We start from the raw sequence: 24801 nt of genomic DNA on the forward strand, positions 1-24801 counted from the left end.
CTGCAAGGAAACAACCATGGGAGGCAGAGACTTGGGAAGGTGCTGTCACACCCAGAGCACTTAATGAAAGCCTCATTTATATAGGAAATAAAACTTTGATTTCTCAGGAATGCAGCAACAGATAGAAGATATAAAAGGTGTCAAAAGATTTAGCTTTCAAAGACCTGAATGCACATATATGCAATTTGGGGAGTTGATCTTGCTGACAGATACTCTTTAAGAGAGTTTTCCCTCTTCAGATTGGAGAAAAGTGGAAAAAGAGCATTTTCCACGCTGTTTGTGCATTACAGGGTCAGTTACTGATTTCTTTGAGTACTGTGTAATACTTTGGCTCTTCTATGGTGGCACTGAAGTGGAAATATTAGCTAGTATATATCTTAATAGATCACATTGATCACTGAAGGACAACCTGTAAAACGCTTAAAGGGAATATGTCATCGGAAAATGACCAATTGTTTAAAGCAGGTAAGAATTTTTGTATGTTTTATTTTTAATTTCCCATATTACTTTTATGTGGCCTCGGCGTCTTCACCATCAGAATCCGGGAAACAGGATGAGCTAGGGCGCCCCTAGCATTAGGGACAGTCCCGGGACAGCTGACAACTGAGTCATGACACATGTTTCAGGGAGCTTGCACCTCCTCAGTGCAAAGCAAGAGATCTGTCTTCAGAAAATGATCTATTGTTTAAAGTAGGTAAGAATGTTGGATTATTTTTTTTTTAATTCTTCAAATTACTTTTTGAGATGAGCACATCTACTAAAATTCATTTCAGACAGATTAGTTCAAATCGACCCTGTAGATTCGATATGGTCCAAATCAAATGTGCTCCACTTGCTGTGAAAAGACATTACCTATGCTGAGATCTCTCCAGACTCCAAAGAGTAATAAACAAAGGGGGAAGGAAGGTGTTAAAAATAATAATCATTATGCTCACCTTTCTTAGGCCCTCCCATTAGGCTTATTCGCCGTGCAGTGCAATCCAACAGTTGGCACCATAGTGTTCAAATCCTCGTCCTCTCTCGCATATTAAATTTCCCAGAGGAGCGTTGCACAGCGAATAAGTCTCCTTACAATGGCATGCCAGAGCCGGTATGTCACTCTCCATAAGGAGAAGCATTACCATTTGGACCTCAGTCCACAGCTCTCACCTAGAAATTTCAGTTCTCATACTTTGCACTGATGAGGAACAATAACCCGAAACACCGTGCCTGCAAATTGAGATTCTGATTTGGCTTTTATCCTAAGTCATATTGCAAGGCTCGTTAAAGGGTCGATAGTGACTTGTAGGATCGATGCTTCCAACAGGTGGCGCTATAGAGTTCAAGTTCTCTTCCTCTCTGAAGAGGCAGTTTGCATATGGTCTGTGTGGTAACTGAAGAAAGTAGATAAAATACAGCTTCTACCCCAACATTTTAGCGACTGGTAGGGGGTCTTAGAATCAGTCTTAGAACATGACAGGTAAATCTATGAATTTTACTGAGCGGTAATACATTTAGCAAATTGCCTTCATTTCTCGTTAATGTTGCATCATTACATTTACAAGAAAAACAGCCCAGGCCGCAGAGATGTGATATTAATGGCCCCCATTAACCTTGCGAATGGAGTAAATGTAATATTCATTTTTTTTTTTAAAGACTCATTCTGTCATAAGTTAATGTTACATATCATTTCATCTAATGACAATATAACCTCGGGCTGTTCTTCCTTATCATACTTCACAAATCAAACATCGATCCGCCTGTCAAAAGCCCATCAACTAATCCATATGATAAGAGAGATTATGTTAAGTACAGTAAATCAGAATATTAGGCCTTATTACCTGCTATGACACCGACACAGATATATAATTGTATAAGACTGGTGCTAAAAGAGGCTAAAATCAATCCAATTCCACTGAGGAAACCCCCAAAGATCACCACCGGTCTGCTGCCATATCGGTTTACCAGGATACTACTTACAGGACCTGAAAAATGCAAATAGACATGGTAACAATGTAACTAAAGATGATAAATTACAACATAAACATTAGGGTCTACATGATAACGTGTGTCCTTCGGGAGAGTGAAATGCCTTACATGGCAGTGTAAGGAGACTTATAGGCCATGTAATGCTCCTATGGGAAATTAAATGGGAAAGTTGCCTCTTCAGAGAGGAAAGGGACTAAAACTCTAGTGCTACTTGCTGAAAGTAGCAATCCTAAAAGTCAGTATAGACCCTTTAACGAGTCTTGCCAAAAAACAAGACAGACTCAAACCAGAATCTCTATTTGCAAGCACATGTTTCAGGGTGTTTGCACCTCTTCGGTGCAAGGAAAGAGATCTGATTTGTCTGTATGCGAGGCTGGGGTCTAGAGGTAACGTACACTGCCATGTCACTGTCCAAAGGAGAAAAGTTACCCCTTAGGCACCCGTCAGAGGCCTCTCATACAGCAAATTCATATCTCTTGCTTTGCACTGAGGAGAGGCAACACTCAAAAACACGTGTTTGCAAATAGAGATTCTGGTTTAGCTTTTATCCTAAGCGATGTGGCAAGGTTCGATAAAGGGTCGATATTGACTTTTAGGATCTCTTATTCCAGTAAGTGGCACTAGAGCTTTAGTCCTATTTCTCTTTGAAGAGACAATTTGCATAGAAAATAAACAATACAAACAGCAGCACGACAATATAGACATAAATTGTATAATGCATGTTGGTTTAAAGAAATTGTCTATGTTTGATGAAACCTTCTCCAAGGTTTCAAGAGTCATTTTGTAATTTTACAGTTAAAAACCAAGAAAAACTGATGGATTATTTTCATTGTCACTTCCTCCTCCTTTCTTTCCAGCTGCTGGCCGGGGTCTGCCCACGGTGTGCAGATCCCCGAAACTGTGCTAAGGGCACGTGCGCACAGTCCTGCAGCAGTGGCTGGGAGGCACTTATTATTTAAGGCACCTCCACCTGCACGGAGGGGCCTGTGCAACGTTGTTAGTCTGTTCCCAGCAGGCTTTCCGCTAGTTCTGCTAGTGTCTGCCCGTCCCTAACCCTACCTGCTAATTCTTGCCTTGTTCCTGTCCGTTCTTGCTAACACCTGCTTTGTCAGTCTGTATTTCAGCCAGTACCACCAGCATCTGCCGTGCCAGTCTGTATCAGTCAGCCCCGCCTGCAATTGCCGTGCCAGTCTGTGCATCAGTCAGCCCCGCCTGCAATTGCCGTGCCAGTCTGTGTATCAGCCGTACCCACCTGCATCTGCCAGTGCTTATCTGTATACCACCTTGACCTGCCTGCACCTGCCAGTGCTTATCTGAATATCAGCTGGACCAGCCTGTGCCTATTTGTATACCAGCCATGCCCATCTGCATCTGTGGTTCCTGTGTTCCTGCCGTGCGCGCATCAGCTGTACTCTCCTGCTGGTCATTTCCTGCCGTGCGTCCAAGGTATATCTTGGAGTAGCACCTGGTGTCCATCGGGAGCTAAGCCTAACCCCACCATCGGGGGCTCTGATGAAGAGACAGGTGCCCACCGACTCAGGCCCCTCTAGGCTCTCCTCGAACCACCAGTGGTTCCACCACTCCCGTTAAAACTTGCCGACGAATGTTCCTCGCTCTTCCCATCTCTATAAAGTTTTAAAGCCACCAACCGTCATCACCTATCTCAGTAATGGGGACATCAATCTGTCTTCACCGAATACAGATTTTACCCATGAATTAACAAAAGATCAATCCAGGAGGAGAAAGAGGCAGATTTATGCAATAAGATATTTTACAAAGTTTCTTATTATCATGTGATTTATTAAAAAAAATTAAAGCAACGGTTACTTTCTGCAGTCTAAAAATTATGCGGCAAAGACAGATGTCCATGTTCTCCCAGATCCTTCAATTTCAGCCTGGATAGGACCAACGTATTGGTTGCCTGAAGGGTATGACATCCCGACCTTGCCTCCCACTGCTGAGAACGCAATGGGGGGTGATTCCCACTACAGCAAGCTGCCTCCCAGTGGGAGATTTGTCTTTTCTGAGGTGTGTAACAATGAAGGGGGAACGGATACCCCATATAATCATATAGCGGACACCTTTCTTTACATTTTTCACTATATTGACTGGATTATCGAAAAGGAGGAAGGAAATAAAGACATTAAAGGGGTTTTTTCCAGTACGAAGGGACTGTTCTAAAATAAAAAGATGTGAAGGTTACGTACCACTCCAACCCTCCCTATCCCACCCCAGTCATCTCAACTAGACCAGGAAGTGATAAAGTCTCATCCATTCCGTAGCCGGACCGCTGAGGCCACTGGATGACTGCAACATCAGGTGTCTTCGGATGAGACATATCATTGGTGCAACAGGGGCCCAAGAGATAAAGGGGCCCACTTTCACCTTCAAAACAGCAAGCAGGTCCAAAAAGAGGCCCTTGTTCTTGCACATTGGCCATCTTCCACCTGTGTCTGCTACTGTCGAAACATCACGATCTCCTACGAGATCTGATCTGTGTAGCCTTTCAGTGGTCCAGGTGCCTGTATGGATGGGATTTCATCAGACCAAGTCTGGTGAAGTCCGCCGGAGTGGCGTTGCTGGAGTTTTTGGAGACTGGAGTGGTAAGTATAATAATACTCAGTTCTTTATTTTTAAAATCGATCCCTCAACCCTGGACAGTTACGAAAAGGTGGAGAAAACCCGTCAAGACCACTGGGCAAAGTGTAGGGGGCCACCACATTTACGCTCCTTTATTCTAGCAATTGGTCCAACAATTCTATGTTCTTGTGATATCAAAAGACAGAAATGACTGCAAAAAGTCAAGGTGTATAAATTATAGAAAACTTTAAAGAAACTATTTATGAATGTGTTATTAGGACATTCTGAGTTAATAGATGGGTGATCCTCATATAGAGGAAATAGTGGCTACTAAGTTAAGAATCCACCATATCCATGAATTATGCAGATAAAACATTGATTTCAGATGTAATGCTTTATCTCACCTGCGGGAGTGCTGCAGGGAAACTTGATCACAGGCAATCACTTGGGATTTCAGTTACAAAAATAGACATTCCGAAGTCTTTTCTATCCTATTCTACAATAAAACCTTTTTTAATATGGACTTTTTATAAAGCTGTAAATTAGACGCTGATATTTTTCTCACCTTTTTGTTAGTTAAGCTATAAGAAAAGTCAAGGAGAATTTGTAGAATGAAGCAGAAAAAAAAAAAGCAAAAAAGTCAAAGGGTTTGCAGATAGTCCTTACATGCTCCGGTGATAGAAGAGGAGCATCATTACCCACAGAACAAATGACTTCTCCAGCGAGCGTTCGGCAATTTGTACTGAGAATGCCAGATTACAGCGAGCGAAAAAACAAGAGAAAAAATGCCCAGTCAGTGGCTCAGACAAATGGAGTGCAATTTAAAGACATAGAGATGCACAAAGCATTTTCTTGCCAAGGTGAAAGCGATATAAGTAATGGGACAAAATGATTCCAGAGAGCGGAGAAAAGACAAAAGCAAGATGGAGAAGATAATTTTTCAATGCATTATACTGGAAATTGTATATCATCCTGCATATATATGGACTGTACTAAACCCAGCGAAGCCATTATGGTTACCAAACAATGCAATCATACATTTTCCATAACAAGCTGAAAAAAATAAAACAAAAATGATCCGAGCGCTGCCCGGTAAACCAGAAATCCTGCTTACTCACCTAGAATAGAAAAATAAAACTCGAGTTCTTGCCATAAAATGGAAAATGTACTTTTCCTTACTTAACAAGTAGAATAAACTTTTGAACTTGACTCGCTTAAGACCACGTGCACACGTTGCGGAAAGTGGTGCGGATTTTTCCGGACTGATTTTGGTAAATCACTATTTTCGGAGACCAAAACTTTTTTATTTTTCCGTCGACAAAGATGCCGTTTTCATAAATATCATATTGAAAAACAGCATTTGTGGCATTTCAATATACAGTATATACGGTATGTTTTTTTTTTTTTGCTATATCATCATCGATCGGACCTTTGTGGAAAGTTTTTGTGATGCCAAATATGTTTATTTATTCTATTTTTTTTTAAAGTTCTTTATTTTTGTGTTAAACAAGGGGGGTGTGGTTCAAACTTAGTTTTTTTTTTTTTTACATTTTTCTTTACTTTATTTCTACCCCCTCTAGGGGGCTTAAAGTTTGATTGCTACTACTATATACTGAAATATTACAGGCTGCGCTTCATTAGGTATACAAAAATGACAGTGACAGCAGGCACCCCCAGAATTCTACAAGATAACAGCTGGCACCCCTGAATTCTACAAGATAACAGCTGGCACCCCTGAATTCTACAAGATAACAGCTGGCACCCCTGAATTCTACAAGATAACAGCTGGCACCCCCGAATTATCTTCTATCTAAAGATTTCCCTACAGTAACCTTAAGGCAGAAGTGAATGAAGCACATAACTGGTTACTTGGAAGAGTCGGACACATGTCTGTAATATATTTATTCCATATTCTTTTGGTATGCCATAAATGTCTGCGATAGGAGTACCCCTTTAAGTACCACTTACTTGGACTCTACACTGAGGCAGAGGACATAATAGCCTAAATGGCCGCATTATTATTTTGTTAAAGGATTTGCGTCAATCGTAATGGGGGTAGCATTCAATCAAACCAAAAAATATAATATGTGGACTTTGGCGAGCCACTTTATTCTGACACTTGCAAGACCATTTTTTACCATGAGAATAATATTACCACTTTTTCCATAGACACCAACACAACAGCTCCACCCTAGCCACCATTATAATTGATGCAAAAACATCATTCCGAACTGACATGACCTGAATCGCATGGCAGGAAATGGAGTGGCCAAGTGTATAGCAACTTGTTACAGAGAGTCTTATTATTAGCTATTAAGAAACCAAATGATAAGAGATCACAAATGTACATATTAGTTTAGGTAAGAAAAGTACTTTGCAGTCAGATCCTACCACACCCTTAGTAGACAGTTACTCAGTATTCTGTGGAAAGTGTGGTATTAACCTCTGCTACCTGATCCTGGTTTTCCAGGACCTCTGCTACCTGATCCTGATTTTCCAGTACCTCTACCACCTAATCCTGGTTTTCCAATACCTCTGCTACCTGTTCCTGGTTTTCCAGGACCTCTGCTACCTGTTCCTTATTTTCCAGGACCTCTGCTACCTGTTCCTGGTTTTCCAGTACCTCTACTACCTAATCCTGGTTTTCCAATACCTCTGCTACATGTTCGTTTTCCAGGACCTCTGCTACCTGTTCCTGGTCTTCCAGGACTTCTGCTACCTGTTCCTAGTCTTCCAAGACCTCTGGTACGTGTACATCTGTGGCTTCCAGGCCTCTACTACTTGCCTCTGTCTCTCCAGGACCACAGCTACCTGTTCCCACATGCCTCATCTGAAGGCTGCACCAACGTCCATGACCTTGGGCTCTGAGGATATACCTCCCCTAGTGAGCCTAACAGGGTCTACTGTTGGTTCAACTTGCAGCTTTTTATCAAGTATAATCTGACTCCAGCAGCAGAGACACTGAGACATATTACAGGTAGTGGGGGGTGGGGGTCATTATCTCTGTAGGAAGTATGGGCGGATTTTTGTCTCTTTGATAAGCTATGGGGCAATGTCAGGAACAAAAAATGTTGGTTAGTTAAGGAGTGGAAGATCCAGTACCTATAGTGCTGGCAGATAGCATGAGAATTGATCCAGCAACTGAGCATATTAGACAGCTATTGGACAATGTCAGGAACAAAAGATGTTGAGAAGTTAAGGACTGGAAGATCCAGTACCTAAAGTGCTGGCAAGCAGCATGAACATTGGATAAGTAACTGAGAATATTGGACAGCTACGTGCACTAAAAGCAGTTTAAACATGATGTGGGGGATGAAGGTAGCAAAATGATGGCTTTCAATAGGATTGTGTAAAAGGTCAGGTACGGTTTAAAGTTGCTTTCAGCAGAAATGCCGTAATTGTCTGGACAGGACAGAGTCTCAAATTTCTCAGAGAAGATAAATTCATTGAACTTCATTGTGCCAGGCGTACATGTGTGCCCATATTGCCCTTCTTAGTGAGGGTTTCAGGATCTACAGAAGTTTACTTACTTTTTAAGCTATATACACCGGTAATCCTAGTATAAGTCAATGTTCGCCAATGCTATGACACCGACTAAATGGCCTCTTGTGTTGATAATGGACCCTAAAGCAAATATCACATTAGTTAATGAGTATTAGTGGGCTACACTAAAGGGGAGATTATCGATAAAATACAACACAAAATCTCCTGCTGTTAAAGCTGACAAGATACATATAACGAGCGTGGGTCATCTCTGTTGTCTTTTAATTGGCCTAAACGTGGGGAAAGTTTACGAGACAAAGAGTTCAACTCTTTTACAGAAGTTAAACTTTTACTTTCAAAGACAAGATAAAATGTCAAGGTGAAACCAAAAAACAGTTTTTTTATTACCATCTCTCTAAAGCTTAGAGTTCAGGACTGTGATTAAAAGGGAACCTCGTGGGCCGCCCATTCTCTAGGGCAGTGTATCGAAATCTTTGAAGCCGAGAACCTTTCCAAAAAGTGATAAATGTTAAGAAAACTTTGAGTCTCTTTAGGCACGCTCATTTAGATTTTCCAAGAAGGATAGTGCAGCGTGAATAGACGTTTTTCTTGTCAAAAAGACAAAAACACCATGTGAGGACCCTGATGGACTCTACGTTAAAGTTTTGGAGTGGTCCTGTTGGGCACAATTGGTGTCTGTTGTGCAATGGATCTGGTACGGTGTCAGGAGGCGTTTTGATCCCAGAAGGAGAACTAAAAGAGGCACGCTCAGTGTGCAGGGTAGAGTTTCATTTCTATGACCCACCCATTTACATAGGGCACTCTGCCAAAGAACCTCATTTAAAACACACATGAGCTCCCTCCTAAATAAAGATATAGACCTCAAGCCAAATTACCTTATGTATAGAATCCAGGTTGAAACCCCAAAATAGACCCTACCCCTATTTTTTTTTTTTTTTTTTTAATTCCATACCAGGTCCTCCTGGACTCTAGATCATAGCTTCTTGTATAAAACAGACCACCTAAAAATGACCCCTGACCAGTCTACCTTGTATACACAGGTTCCCTAAAAATAAGCCCTATGTTAGACCTCCTAGAGCTTACAGACCCCAGTACCTCGTGTATATAGTCCCCTAAAGATTAGACCTCCACCTCCTAACAATTACATACCTAAAAACACTACCTTTGTATATACAGACTGTCACACACCCAAATTACACTCCATAATGATGTCCGAACCCCACCCCTGACCCCTTAAAATGGTAAGACCGTATATGATACCATCAGACCTCCACTAGCTCAGACCACATAAAATGAGATATCCCCAGGTGAGACCCCCTAAAAATGACATAACCGCATATAAATGTGATCGACCTAGAATGCTAGAAGTCTCAATATTTAGCAATCGAGTATTTTAAGGACATGACAACATAGTGTACGCTTGCAGGTTGTGCTATGTCGTGCACTTGTACATCCATATAGCAGAGTAATGTATATCCCGTTAAATCATACATCTTATAACCTAATAAGCATAATGGTCATTTGGATTTATAATAGGACCTGATCATTATCTAATCTGTATAGAAAGCTTCACCATAATTGCCATATCGAAAGAAGCAAAGATTTATGTTGCAGCATAGTAACAATTTTCCCATTCACAAGCGAGCAAATAATTGATTCTTTCATACTATTATTCCACTTGTCTGATCGGAGGAGTCATTGCTGCATTTGAAGCAGTAATTGAATCAATAGTGAAAATTATTGGAACCCGTCAAAGTAAACAGTTGTCAATATATCTATTCACACATTTCCTTGAGGAATAACAGAGTATGAGCAAAAACAGAACTTTCAGAAGTTCCAGAATTGTTATTTCGAGGGAAATACAAGAATTTAGTTAATTAGATATGTCAGGATACTTTTGTAAAGATGCCAGAAACCTAAATGAATTTCAAGAAATATCTAATTAATTATTCACAGTTCAATTTAAAAACTACCTGTCCTTTCTCAAATGCTGTAGAATAATATGGTTATGCTACCCAAATAACCCATAAGGAAATATTTCCTTCGGTGCTCATACCAGTCTAATATGTCCAGTAACTATCCTAATTCTCATGTACTGTGACTTGTCATCACCTCTTTTTCAGTGGGTGATTTCTCTTTAGCACCGTGTCAGTACTCTATCTGCTAGAACTTCCTTTTGCTTACCACGTAGGATGCACTGTACTTGCTCTGAACTTAAAGCCGCCTCTCTGCTATGCTTGTATGTAGTTAGACAAAAGAGCAGGAGTAGAGAGACCAAGACCAGTCCTCACTTCCTGTAGAGAGAAAAAGACAAGCCCTCACTTCATGTAGAGAGACAACAACCAGCCTTCAATAACTGTAGTGAGACCAAGACCAGTCCTCACTTCCTGTAGAGAGACAAAGACCTTCCCTCACTAACTGTAGAAAGACAACAATCAGCCCTCAATAACTGTAGTGAGACCAAGACCAGTTATCACTTCCTGTAGAGAGACAAAGACCTTCCCTCACTAACTGTAGAAAGACAACAATCAGCCCTCAATAACTCTAGTGAGACCAAGACCAGTTATCACTTCCTGTAGAGAGACAAAGACAAGCCCTCACTAACTGTAGAGACCAAGACCAGCCCCCACTATCTGTAGAATGACAAAGACCAGCCCTCAATAACTGTAGAGAGACAAAGACAAGCCCTCACTTCCTGTAGGGTGACAAAGACCAGTCCTCACTAACTGTAGAGACAACAACCAGCCCTCAATAACTGTAGTGAGACCAAGACCAGTCCTCACTTCCTGTAGAGTGACAAAGACCAGTCCTCACTTCCTGTAGAGAGACAAAGACCTTCCCTCACTAACTGTAGAGAGACAACAATCAGCCCTCAATAACTGTAGTGAGACCAAGACCAGTCCTCACTTCCTGTAGAGAGAAAAAGACAAGCCCTCACTTCATGTAGACAGACAACAACCAGCCTTCAATAACTGTAGTGAGACCAAGACCAGTCCTCACTTCCTGTAGAGAGACAAAGACCTTCCCTCACTAACTGTAGAAAGACAACAATCAGCCCTCAATAACTGTAGTGAGACCAAGACCAGTTATCACTTCCTGTAGAGAGACAAAGACAAGCCCTCACTAACTGTAGAGACCAAGACCAGCCCCCACTATCTGTAGAATGACAAAGACCAGCCCTCACTAACTGTAGAGAGACAAAGACAAGCCCTCACTTCCTGTAGGGTGACAAAGACCAGTCCTCACTAACTGTAGAGACAACAACCAGCCCTCAATAACTGTAGTGAGACCAAGACCAGTCCTCACTTCCTGTAGAGAGACAAAGACCTTCCCTCACTAACTGTAGAGAGACAACAATCAGCCCTCAATAACTGTAGTGAGACCAAGACCAGTCATCACTTCCTGTAGAGAGACAAAGACAAGCCCTCACTAACTGTAGAGACCAAAACCAGCCCCCACTATCTGTAGAATGACAAAGACCAGCCCTCACTAACTGTAGAGAAACAACAAGCCCTCAATAACTGTAGAGAGACCAAGACCAGTCCTCACTATCTGTAGAGAAACCAAAACCAGTCCTCACTATCTGTAGAGAGAAAAAGACAAGCCCTCACTTCCTGTAGAGTGACAAAGACCAGTCCTCACTTCCTGTAGAGTGACAAAGACAAGCCGTCACTTCCTGTAGAGTGACAAAGACCTTCCCTCACTAACTGTAGAGAGACAAAGACCTGCCCTCACTATCTGTAGAATGACAAAGACCAGCCCTCACTAACTGTAGAGAAACAACAAGCCCTCAATAACTGTAGAGAGACCAAGACCAGTCCTCACTATCTGCAGAGAAACCAAGACCAGTCCTCACTATCTGTAGAGAAACCAAAACCAGTCCTCACTTCCTGTAGAGAGACCAAGACCAGCCCTCACTTCCTGTAGAGAGGCAAAGACCAGCCCTTACTTCCTGTAGAGAGGCAAAGACCCACCTCCACTTACTCTAGAGACAAAGACCTGTTTCCACTTAAAGAGAAAAAGTCCAGCCCTCATTTCCTGAAGAGAGACAAAGACCTGAGAGACAAAAACCATGCCATCACTTCCGTCACTTTAGGTAGAGACAAAGACCCGCCCTCACTACCTGTAGAGAGACATAGACCCTACAACCAATTCCTGTAGAGACAAAGACCCATAGATCTACCCCCATTTCCTGTAGATAAAAAGACATGCCACCTCTACCTGTAAAGACAATGATCCATCCTCACTTCCTGTAGAAACAAAGACATGCAGCAGAGACAAAAACCCACTCCACTTCCTGTAGTGAGACAAAGATTTGCCACCACTTCGTGTAGAGACAAAAACCCACCACCCCTTGTTATTTCCTGTAGAGAGACAAAGACCCACCCCTACTTCCTGTATAGACACAAAGACCAACCTTACTTCCTTTAATAAAAACTTGTCTCTGCTGCTAGTAACTGATTACAGTCCGGGCAGCACGGTGGCTCAGTGGATAGCACAGCAGCCTTGCAGCGCTGGAGTCCTGGGTTCAAATCCCATCAAGGACAACATCTGCAAAGAGTTTGTACTGTATGTTCTCCCCATGTTTGTGTGGGTTTCCTCCGGGTACTCCAGTTTCCTCCCACATTTCAAAGACATACTGATGGGGCTCACAATCCAAATTCCCTATCGGGGACTGTGATGATGGTAAAGCGCTGAGGAATATGTTAGCGCTATATAAAGATTTATTTATTTATTATTACACCTAACAACAGTCAGTAGACCACAAGTTACCTCAGCATTTCGGAGGACATAATCATTAAATAAAGTAAATTTATCACATTATCTATCAAATGAGAACACGTCTGAAAGTTCAGGGACCATTTGAATCAGGGGTGATGAACCTTCCTTCTGCCACAGACCATTTGGCAGATGTTGGATGTTGAATCCATCCTTCGGGGCCGTACAAATCGTGCTCTAGCTCCGCCCACAAAGTACAACCTGATGCTGAATCTGGTGTCAGGACATAACCCTTCATTGCACACACCTCATCATTCAGTAGTGAACAGTGCATGCGCGTGCTAATAGAGCAAGAAGAAATTAAAAGGTCAGTGGCCATCAAAACACAGCTGCCGGCCCAAGCACTGTGGTCCCCAGGAATCTGCCCGGGGACCGGAGAAAATGTACTTGGACCGTAAATCGCGCTCGGGCCAAGGGGTCCCCACTCTTGATTTAAACCATTGAATAGTTTTCCCCTATGTAGCCAATATTTTATTGACAACCCAGTTTTGAGGAACAGTCACTTGAGTCAGACCAGTTATTAGGAATGTACTCCATGAGTTGTCAGACAACCAGTCCGTCTCACGCTATAGTGGCGCCCATCTGAATGTATTTCCTTGGTTGTCAGACAACCAGTCCTTTTCATGCCATATTGGTGCCCATCTGAATGTACTCACTGAGTTGTCAAACATCCAGTCAGTCTCACGCCATACTGGCGTCCATCTGAAAGTACTTCCTCGGTTGTCAGACAACCAGTCCATCTCACGCCATACTGGCGCCCATCTGAATGTACTTCCTCGGTTGTCAGACAACCAGTCCATCTCACGCCATACTGGCGCCCATCTGAAAGTACTTCCTCGGTTGTCAGACAACCAGTCGATCTCACGCCATACTGGCGTCCATCTGAAAGTACTTCCTCGGTTGTCAGACAACCAGTCCATCTCACGCCATACTGGCGCCCATCTGAAAGTACTTCCTCGGTTGTCAGACAACCAGTCCATCTCACACCATACTGGTGCCCATCTGAAAGTACTTCCTCGGTTGTCAGACAACCAGTCCATCTCACACCATACTGGTGCCCATCTGAAAGTACTTCCTCGGTTGTCAGACAACCAGTCGATCTCACGCCATACTGGCGTCCCTCTGAAAGTACTTCCTCGGTTGTCAGACAACCAGTCCATCTCACGCCATACTGGCGCCGATCTGAATGTACTTCCTCGGTTGTCAGACAACCAGTCCATCTCACGCCATACTGGCGCCCATCTGAAAGTACTTCCTCGGTTGTCAGACAACCAGTCCATCTCACGCCATACTGGCGCCCATCTGAAAGTACTTCCTCGGTTGTCAGACAACCAGTCCATCTCACGCCATACTGGCGCCCATCTGAAAGTACTTCCTCGGTTGTCAGACAACCAGTCGATCTCACGCCATACTGGCGTCCATCTGAAAGTACTTCCTCGGTTGTCAGACAACCAGTCCATCTCACGCCATACTGGCGCCCATCTGAAAGTACTTCCTCGGTTGTCAGACAACCAGTCCATCTCACACCATACTGGTGCCCATCTGAAAGTACTTCCTCGGTTGTCAGACAACCAGTCCATCTCACACCATACTGGTGCCCATCTGAAAGTACTTCCTCGGTTGTCAGACAACCAGTCGATCTCACGCCATACTGGCGTCCCTCTGAAAGTACTTCCTCGGTTGTCAGACAACCAGTCCATCTCACGCCATACTGGCGCCGATCTGAATGTACTTCCTCGGTTGTCAGACAACCAGTCCATCTCACGCCATACTGGCGCCCATCTGAAAGTACTTCCTCGGTTGTCAGACAACCAGTCCATCTCACGCCATACTGGCGCCCATCTGAAAGTACTTCCTCGGTTGTCAGACAACCAGTCCATCTCACGCCATACTGGCGCCCATCTGAAAGTACTTCCTCGGTTGTCAGACAACCAGTCCATCTCACGCCATACTGGCGCCCATCTGAAAGTACTTCCTCGGTTGTCAGACAGCCAGTCCATCTCACACCATATTGGCACCCATCTGAATGAATTCCCCGAGGTTTTAGACAACCAGTCCGTCTCACGCCATATTGGCGGCAAGTTTCCTTTTCTTTTGCTGCCATATTAATTAGATGTAAAGTGAATACCAGCTCATCTCCTTTGTGCAGGTAATACACAGACTTCACGTCATATTATCATGCAATAATGATTTTGCATATTTTTTTTAACCTATGGTTGATCTTCACAGTTTCGGGGTCACATACGCTGCTCATAAACATCCCACATTTGTTTTCTCTTCTTGGCCTTTGATGCCCAATCACACGCTATGTAATGGCTTTATTTGACGGTGCAAAGGTCGGATAATTCATTCGGTGTTGAACTGGCAGCCAGGTCGGGCTTTAATGATCAGATTAATTCTATGGGAGCGTTAACCTTTTACCTTTCGTAGACTGTTTGCTTCTCCCCCTCGGTGGTGCTCGCTCATGTGTCATTCCCGCCGACTGGAGAGCGCATCCATTAGGGCTTAATGTAATTGTACTTATCTTGTTTACTGAGCTGCATAATTATCCTGAGCTCATAACGGGAGCCCGTTACAGTCATGAGAGTCGCTCCGGAAAAGACTTTTTTTTTTGTGCAGCTAATAACCGCGACATGCTGTTTAGACATCGTGCGCCATTTCATTACTGTACTTTTTTTTTTTTAGCATGAGGCCACCCAGACTTGCCCGGATAATTACTCATCGGAAAAACATGTCACGTATCATTGACTGAACTCGTTACCGATTTCACACTGTATAAATCCTTTTTTAATTGCTGCCATGATGGAACCGGACTTTAAAAAAAATAATAATAATTCATAATATCGCAAAGATTGCTCAATCCGTTGGTCATTTTTTTAAGGGAAGTTGTCAGGGGCTTTAATATCACACATGCCTTCGGGGTTAGGGGGAGGAGGCAAATAGGTTTGGAATTGATGAAAAAATAAGCTTTGATGCTTTATGCAAATGATGCCAAAAGTGCACTGAGGGCGGTCCAATTTCTGAAAAGTGCTTTATTTTCAATGCTAATTCAATTCCGTTCTGGCTGCCTTCAGTCACCACCAGGGGGAGCTAACAGCATAGATGGGTGCTGTATAAATCTATGTGTAGGGTGCTCCCATAGGTCTTGGTGGTAGGGTGTTCCCATGGGTGTTGGTGGTAGGGTGATCCCATAGGTGTTGGTGGTACGGTGCTCCCATAGGTGTTGGTGGTAGGGTGCTCCCATAGGTGTTGGTGGTAGGGTGCTCCCATGGGTGTTCGTGGTAGGGTGATCCCATAGGTGTTGGTGGCACGGTGCTCCCATAGGTGTTGGTGGTACGGTGCTCCCATAGTTGTTGGTGGTAGGGTGATCCCATAGGTGTTGGTGGCACGGTGCTCCCATAGGTGTTGGTGGTACGGTGCTCCCATAGTTGTTGGTGGTAGGGTGATCCCATAGGTGTTGGTGGTAGGGTGATCCCATAGGTGTTGGTGGTAGGGTGATCCCATAGGTGTTGGTGGTACGGTGATCCCATAGGTGTTGGTGGTAGGGTGCTCTCATAGGTGTTGGTGGTACGGTGCTCCCATAGGTGTTGGTGGTACGGTGCTCCCATAGGTGTTGGTGGTACGGTGCTCCCATGGGCGTTGGTGGTACGGTGTTTCCATAGGTTTTAGAGTTAGCGTGTTCCCATAGGTCCCACTATAGATAATTATTTGGAGGAATGACAACTATTTGAAGATATTATAGATATACGGTATATTTAAATAAAAATGTTGCAATCTATGGGCAAACATTCCACTTTATGCACCACTTTTAATGACTCTTCCCCATTACATATGTTGAATCTCATGTCTGGCACTCCTATGTAGGGCAGTAATACAAAGATCACATATAACCTGGAATTGGTGCCGTAATCTAGCAATAACCTCTCATCTATATGTAGTAAATCATCAAGGACACTGTGTAACAGACGTGCAGAATGACGCATCTTTATGTTTGCAACTGTCAGTCAGCCTTAAAGGGGTGGTATAACATTAGAAAAAGAAGGGACTGCCTACTTCCTGAAACAGCACCATCTTAGCCCAGTGCTGTGTCTGGATATAATTTTCCTAATCTCATACAATTTGTATCAATAGTCTCAGTGTTCTATCCGGAGAGCTATATCTCTATATCTATACACACACACACACACCTGTACATACCTGTTAAATATAATTTTCTCACTTGAGAAAGGTTCACACCTTGAGCCGAAATATTATTTGCCTCTGGCAAAGCATTGTGGGCACAGTGCTTATAGAACCCTCCATTATTTCAATACAGTGAATACCTGAAGATACCCAAGATGACCTATCACCAAGTCAAAAGCGTCCAGTTTTTGCTCTTTTTTTATTCCCGCACTCCCCTGCGTATTCAGCGGTTTTTCAAATTTTTAAAATTCACCATACGGTTCCAGAAATGAGCCTTTTAGTTCACATTTTCATTTAGAAGGCATGGCACTTATGCAAATATCCTAAATACATGCCCTAGAGGATCCTAAAGACACGCCCCAGAGGATCTGTCAGCCATAATTCGACCATAAATATTAGCACTAAATTAAAAAAAGCCCGTATCTCTGGAGCCGTATGGTAAATTTAAAAAAAAAAAAAAAAAAGTACTCAGCAGCAAATATAAAATAAGAGCAAGAACTGGCTTCTTTTCGACCCGTGGAGAGGTTCTCGTTCATTTATTTCTCTTTTTATAGGGTGCTGGGTATGAGGGAGCCTCCCGCAAGGAACCTTGCTGGATCATGGGGTTTAGTGGGAGTAGGCAGTGAACGGAACCTGAAGTGAAGGAAAGCCTGGCATCAGGCCAGGTAATGGGCAGAAATCTGCTTGTATAAAAGTACGCCTGACTGTTTTCTTACCAGCTGCCACATCCTAGAGCCAGGTGATGTTCATACTCCGGTATTTTTGCATTACTTGTGTTATTTCATCACTCTACTGTTGTTCAGGAGACATGATAATTAATACTGCACTTTAAACCTTCAATCTAAATAATAAGTGAGTAAATTCATGACACAGCGTGATCTATTAATAAACCCGAACTAGCATGTCACCGATTTACTATCTCACTCTTGAGAGCTGTTGCTCCCAAAAAGACACGGAAAATATCATTAAACCTACCGTATTTAACATAACTGAAGTTTACAGTGCATGCTGCGGTTTTATGTCTAGATTATAACAAACCCACAACTTTGTGAACCTGACTATGTCAGATAGGGATTCCTTCTACTCAATTTTACATTTCTTTTTGTTTACCAGCAAGAAGCAGAGATCTTTAATTAAAATGTTGATTTGAATGTTCCTCATTAACCTCTTGTTGTACACAGATTTCCACAACATTGAGAGAGGGGAAAGTACCTACAGTCTCAGGGAGGGCAGAGAAAATACGCTGCAGATATGGAGGAAAAGGACATGAAGAGGAAATAAGTCAAACACTGTGCCTTTAAGATGTGGATCGTGTGTTCATCTACCGACTACCGTTAGAACACATGAAGAGGAAATAAGTCAAACACTGTGCCTTTAGGATGTAGATCATGTGTCCATCTATCGTTAGAACACATGAAGAGGAAATAAGTCAAACACTGTGCCTTTAGGTTGTGGGTCATGTGTCCATCTACCGGTAGAACACTCCGGTCATCCAGATATACCGTGTGACCATATTCTTTGACCAAAATAAGGTTTTACACAGTGTCACTAACAGTCGTAATCAGTGTCGGACTGGGGTGCTAAGGACCCACCAGTAACATTGACTTTGAGGGGCCCAATTTTCAGCTGCATACAAATATTACACTACCCGTGTTCACAAATTTACCTATATCCATATATATTAATAAACTGGGTAGTGTGGTTAATGAATGATGAGATGCTGTTTTTTTCTGTACGGAGTGAATCAAGTGAATTATGCCAAGTACTGCCCATACAGAGGGGTTGGGGGCCCAGATCTGCACAAGGGGCCCACCGGGGGATTCACCTGTTACCCTATGGGCCAGTCCGAGCTTGGTCGTAATCATTCATTATTACTAAGGGCAACACACAGAGGACTAAAGCAGAACACCAGTAACATTTTGCAACATGCATAACTGTTGTATGATGGCTCTGCCAGTCTGATAACACCACCCACTACTGTACCGGCACTAGTACCTCACTCCAGGTGTAACTACCAGCATGTCCCATATAGTCATTCACACTACGCTGTCCTAAAATTCTATAGATTAACGTAAAACAATACTCCTGTTTTAGACTGTGATGGGCTCCGCACCATTTATTGCATAATCAGTAATTCGTTTGAACTGGTGCCCTGTAATACCACTTTTCACCAGCAGCGGCCACTATAGTACTACTGCCCCAACAATACCAGAACGATCACTCGATCAGTCGCGTCTTCACTTAGAGAAGGAATGTTTCAGGAGTAAAAGACTCAAAAGAGAGAGACCAGACATTTTGCAAAAACTTTTCCCAACACAAACTGAATAAGTTATTAAATCGATATCTTAGACCTGGTGAGATTGGTGAACTTACTTTGTTAACGCAAGTCGCAATGGTTGCATAATCCTTTCTGAAAATTGAAGCTCAATCTCATCCCATCTAGCCTTTTTGACTGCTCCTCAATGTCCCTCCTCCCTGCTGAGATCTCACACTGCTCAGTACAAGCTGCACCTGTCAAGTCAGGCCGGGTAGGCAGAGAATGAATACACTCGGACTCATGAGCTTTACTACTCTTTAGCTGAGCTCATAAGATGCTCATATTAACAGCAGGATTACACAGGCATTCTTGGATTTTCAGAGTAAGTACATTAGCACCATCAGGTTTAACAGATTTGTTAAATAATAAGGTGAAGGTCTACTTTAATGACAATAATTTTCACATCAGTCATGGTTCACTGTGTGAAACAAGTTTTGCTCAAGTCTGGAGATTTTTTTCATGTAGTATGTTACTGTGCGGTAATTCCTCTAAGTGGATTAACCTCCTCTTTATCCACACTTGCTTCCAGCTGCGATCCTGCGCACAACTGCAGCTGCTGATTAACATTCTACCGGCTGCAGAAAATTCTGCTTCTGTTGGAACTTTTCCATCCGCAGTAATTGTGAGCTCTGTACGAAACGGTGAATTTATACGACTTTAATTATTAGTAATGACAACTTAATTATCGCTGCAAACCAGCTACGAATGCAAAACTTTATCCAGTCGCCAACCGAGAGCCTTATCTTTCCTTAAGGGATTCTCCATCTTCCAGAATCATCATTAGCAGGTAGAATAAATAGTTTTTATATGTTATTTTTTAGTGGTTGGAAATTCCATTTGTCTGATACAAAGCCTAAAATCCCAGAAATGTATAACCCAACTCTCAGACTGATACCAACACCAAAGGGATCTTAAAGGCTAAGTACACCCTTAAGATTCTTTTGCGCTGCAATATTAAGTTAATCAACTTTCTAAATCGTCCCCATTGAACAGGATCCTCCATTTTGCTGCTGCAGAGCGTTTGTCCGTATTTTATCTAGGTGTGCCCTCTGCAGAAATGTTAGGAAATCTATTAGAAGTCTGCTTCCCCCCTCTCTTCTCCGAATATTTGAGATACCAGCACGGAGAGGAAAAAAGTATCTACAGTCTCAGGGAGGGCAGAGAGAAAAAAGGTAATAAGGAAGAAAGCACGGAGCGAAGAAAATATCTACAGTTGCAGGGAGGGAAAAGAGAGTAAGTTAATAAATTAATAAGGAAGAAAGCAGGGAGGAAAAAGTATCGACAGTCTCAGGAAGGGCAGAGAGAACAAGCTAATAAGGTAATAAGGAAGAACGCTAGGAGGGAAGAAAATATCTACAGTCTCAGGTAGGTCTGAGAGAACAAGATAATAAGAAATAAAGCGAAGAGGAAAGAAAGTTTCTACAGTTTCAGGGAGGGAAAAGAGAAAAAGTTAATAAAATTAATATGGAAGAAAGCAGGGAGGGAAGAAAATATCTACAGTCTCAGGAAGGGCAGAGAACATGTTAATAAGGAAGAAAGAAAGGAGCAAAGAAAATATCTACAGTTTCAGGGAGGGAAAAGAGAGCAACTTACAAATAAATAAAGAAGAAAGTAGGGAGGGAAGAAAGTATCTACAGTCTCAGGTAGGCATGAGAGAACAAGTTAAAAAGGAATAAAGCTAGGAGGGAAGAAAGTATCTACAGTTTCAGGGAGGGAAAATAGAAAAAGTTAATAAATTAATAAGTAAGAAAGCAGGGAGGAAAGAAAGCATCTACAGTCTCAGGGAGGACCGAGAGAACAAGTTAATGAGTTGACAAGTTAATAAAGAAAAAAGCAGATGATGAGGAAATAAGTAAAGTATTGGAACTGTACTGGTATATGTGCTAATAAAGAAAGCAGAGCTGTGGATAAATCAAACACACACAGCTCACATCTAGCCTATATTACTGGGAATGTCACTCCCACAAGATGAAAATCAGAAAACTGCAAATCAATGGGTCTGAAAATGAACGAAGGAATGAAGACTGCAGACTGAAACTTAATGTTATTTTTTTTTCACTAAAAGTATAATCACCAATATATGTAAAAATCATATTTTGTCCATATCAAAGAGCTTACAGCACACTCAACTATTATGGCTCTTAATATGTGAGTTGTATGCAGTTACCACCCCCTAGAGGTGGCTGTTGGTAGCCTGCATGTTATTTAACAAATCTGCATCTACGGTATATAAGGGATAAAAATAATATAGATAAAAAAGGCGTTTGAAAGGTAACTAAACTTTTAAAATACTTTTGACATAGCATAGTGACATGTGTAAAGGTTTGATGTCTGGAGTACAAATGTCTGTCCCTTTTGTAGTCCAGTTTACAGGATTGTCTTTAGGTCAATTTATGAGCCCCAAGTTAAAGAACCCATAGGCATTGGCCACCACTGCTCCGATAAATAATTAAGATTTGCTTTTGACATTTATCAGTTTCTATATTTAGCACAAAACATAACTTGAAATGTACAAAGTAATGTTAGAGCCTCAAGGTACAATGTTACTACGCAAGTTTTTTATTTAAAGTGTCAAACCGGTCTTCAAAAACAATGAATGCTCAACATATAAGGTGAATAAGGCACGGTAATATCACTGACTCCAATTTGTGGCTTTCTAGCAGTTGCAAACTACAACTCCCAGGATGCTGTGATGGTCAAAGGTCCAACAGATTGGAGTCTAGCACTCTATGCAATGAAAGGTACTGGGGTTCACCCAATAGAATTCTGACATCATTCGTTTCAACAGCCAATCGGATAACAACTATCATTTTTTTAAAAAAACTTTCAGAAAAGAAGAATTCTAATCGTTTGCTGTAGGCATCTCCTCCACCCATCGTTTGCACAGGGGTTTGATACATTTTCCCTTATGTGTTACATAACATTACATCAGCTTATTCACAATTATAGTAACATAGTTGCCAATAATTTTAGCAGGACTTGCTCTCAAAAAAGACCGCCCCTCTAAAAAGACCAGATCTGAACACATATTATGCATACTGGCTATCTCTGAGAAGGCCTTGTAGACCATTCCTCAATACAACTTTGGTTGGTTGACTCACTATAATACATGGCTGCTATAATTTCTGATATCAGCCATTGATGTGACTCTCACTCACCTCCGGCGTACATAACGGCCAGCAATAACGAGGATATCCAGGCGATTTCACTATAAGAGGCTCCAAAAAACTCCTGGATCTCTTTGTAGAAAACAGTGATTGCTTTGGAAAAGGCGTAGGAGAATCCCATAGATATAAAAGCCCCCAAGACTACAATCCATCCCCAGCCGCCATCAGGAGGGGTGTACCCCAGATCTGTTCCCGCTGCTGGAGCCATTATGAAACGAAGTTCTCATAGATCTGAAAGAGAAGAAGTATTCAATAGGCAAAATAATATGTATGGGCTTGTACATTTTTTTTTTACGCGTTTTTGCAGCATTTTACAGTACTAGCAAAGTTAATGAGATTTCTGAAATCTCATGCAGACGCTAAATATTTTTTTCCTTGCAGATTTTGACAGTCAAAAAGTTTCTTCAAACCTGCGACATGTCAATTCTTTCAGCGTTTTGCAACATTTTTCACTCATTCATTTAAATAAAAAAGTAAAAATGCATAAAAAGTAAATGAAAAAAACGCATAAAAAACGTGCATTTTTTTTTACAGTGTTTTTCCTGCCAACCGTCTGTTTTTTGGTGCAGAAAAATCAACTACAAATACTCAATGTGTGCACATACCCTAAAAAGGGGCAAATCAATGGAAAACGAAGCAGATTTTGGATCAGATTCATCATTGACTTTGTACCTGTTTGTCTACTTTTGTGCCTTTTTTAGCATCCAATTTGCACGTTTTTTATATCTATTTTACATGTGCTCGCCTGTTTTATTTTTTTCCGCTATGTGGACTGAGTTTATTGATTCCAGATGCTTTCACCTAATTTGTCAATTGCAAATTTAAAAAAAAAAAAGTAGCAAAATGTGACGCAACTCTACTCTAGTCTCATTCTGGAGTGATTTTATGCACTTTTCTGAAAAAGTTCCCCTTTTTGGACATTTTGATTAATACTGGAAAAAAGCGCAAAATTAATAAACCGCTTGAGCCACTTTGATGAATTTGGCACAATAAACATCAGAGAATATCACGAGACAAAGAAAATCAAAAGTGGAGTTCATTCATCAAGAATGACGCTCGCGGTACCCCAATCTTGGGATAGAAGAGGTGTCGAATTCATTAGGAGGTGCACGCCACTAAATGAATTTGGCGTTTCTTCTGAGTGGCGTACACCTCCATGCAACGCACCAGAAACACTTCTATGAAATCCCTGGTGAAATATTTCTAGAGTAACAGACGCCAAAACTTTTCATGAATCAGACGTGCCTGCGCCCCTCCCCAGCTCCTCTCATTTCGGTAAAACCATTTCAAAGTGGCGTGAAAACACAAAAAGTCGCAAACGTCTTTTGCGACGCTGCACAAAAATGTTGCAATTTTTCCCAAGCTTTTACGCCACTTTTGAAGCGTAAATTCTACAATGAATCAGCCCAAGTGACTTAAAGAAAGACCCAACTGATGAATCGGGACCTTAGTTAAAATAAATTTGTCCCGCGTGCATTGTATCTGAATGAGTGAAGTTGTAATCCCCCTCCGCTCCACACAGCGCCCTGTGTTCATGCCGAATTTGCCGCATTAAACGCTTATCCACATTAGAGTCGTCGTCACATGTTCCTCGTAAATCCCCTAAATCAAATATAATAAGTCAGGACTCGGGGGACACTGGCAGCTGGCGGCCCACAAAGGGGCTATTTATACACAGTTTAGGTTCTGCCAGATGCAATTAAACGGAGATCTGAATGCAGAGCGGTTTGGCAGGCGGGCAGAAGAGATCCAGAATACGTTCACATTGTGCCTCAGATCTTGTAGCAATGGTGTGATTCCTTCCACCGGTGCCTGGAAGGGTTTCCCTATTTTGTGGTCCATATATAACAATGCAGAGGGTTTTACGGTGATCCATGTCCGGTTCAGCAAAACAATGCTCGTTCTCGAGCCATGGCGATTTCATAGGTGAACAATCTGTAGGAAGATCGATCTTGTGCAAACCTAGATAGGTTTCACCAGGGTCTTCTCCACCATTTTCTTGATAGTATCGAGCCATCGGGTTGCTGGTCTTCCTCTTCGCCTTGTTCCTTCTTCTCTTTCGACCATGATGTTGTTTTCCAGTGATTGCTCTCTTCGTATGATGTGTCCAAAGGAGAAAAGTTGTATCTCGGTGATCTTTGCTTCCCGTGTCATGTCTGGCTTGATTTGTTCCAAAATTGGTTTGTTTGTTCTTCTTACCATCCATCATATTTATAACAACTGCTCAATCACACATATATCATTCATATCATCGATCCATCCATCAACATGAGATTAAGGACATGTTTATACTTTTTTTTTTTT

At 42.1% G+C, this 24801-nt stretch overlaps 1 protein-coding gene across 1 annotated transcript in view; it reads right to left on the reverse strand.

Annotated features, from left to right (window-relative positions):
- LOC138647515 (monocarboxylate transporter 2-like) overlaps nucleotides 1-24801 on the reverse strand; it is a 37667-nt gene that overhangs the window by 7637 nt on the left and 5229 nt on the right. Inside the window, exons 2-3 of the mRNA XM_069736553.1 lie at nucleotides 22489-22728; nucleotides 1821-1964 (exon numbers count right to left, since the gene is read on the reverse strand). Coding sequence (XP_069592654.1) covers nucleotides 1821-1964; nucleotides 22489-22705 — 361 coding nt within the window. The 5' untranslated portion in view covers nucleotides 22706-22728. The remainder of the gene's footprint in view (nucleotides 1-1820; nucleotides 1965-22488; nucleotides 22729-24801) is intronic.

The sequence above is a fragment of the Ranitomeya imitator genome, chromosome 8, assembly GCF_032444005.1.
Source record: "Ranitomeya imitator isolate aRanImi1 chromosome 8, aRanImi1.pri, whole genome shotgun sequence".
In the NCBI taxonomy this organism is placed as follows: domain Eukaryota; kingdom Metazoa; phylum Chordata; class Amphibia; order Anura; family Dendrobatidae; genus Ranitomeya; species Ranitomeya imitator.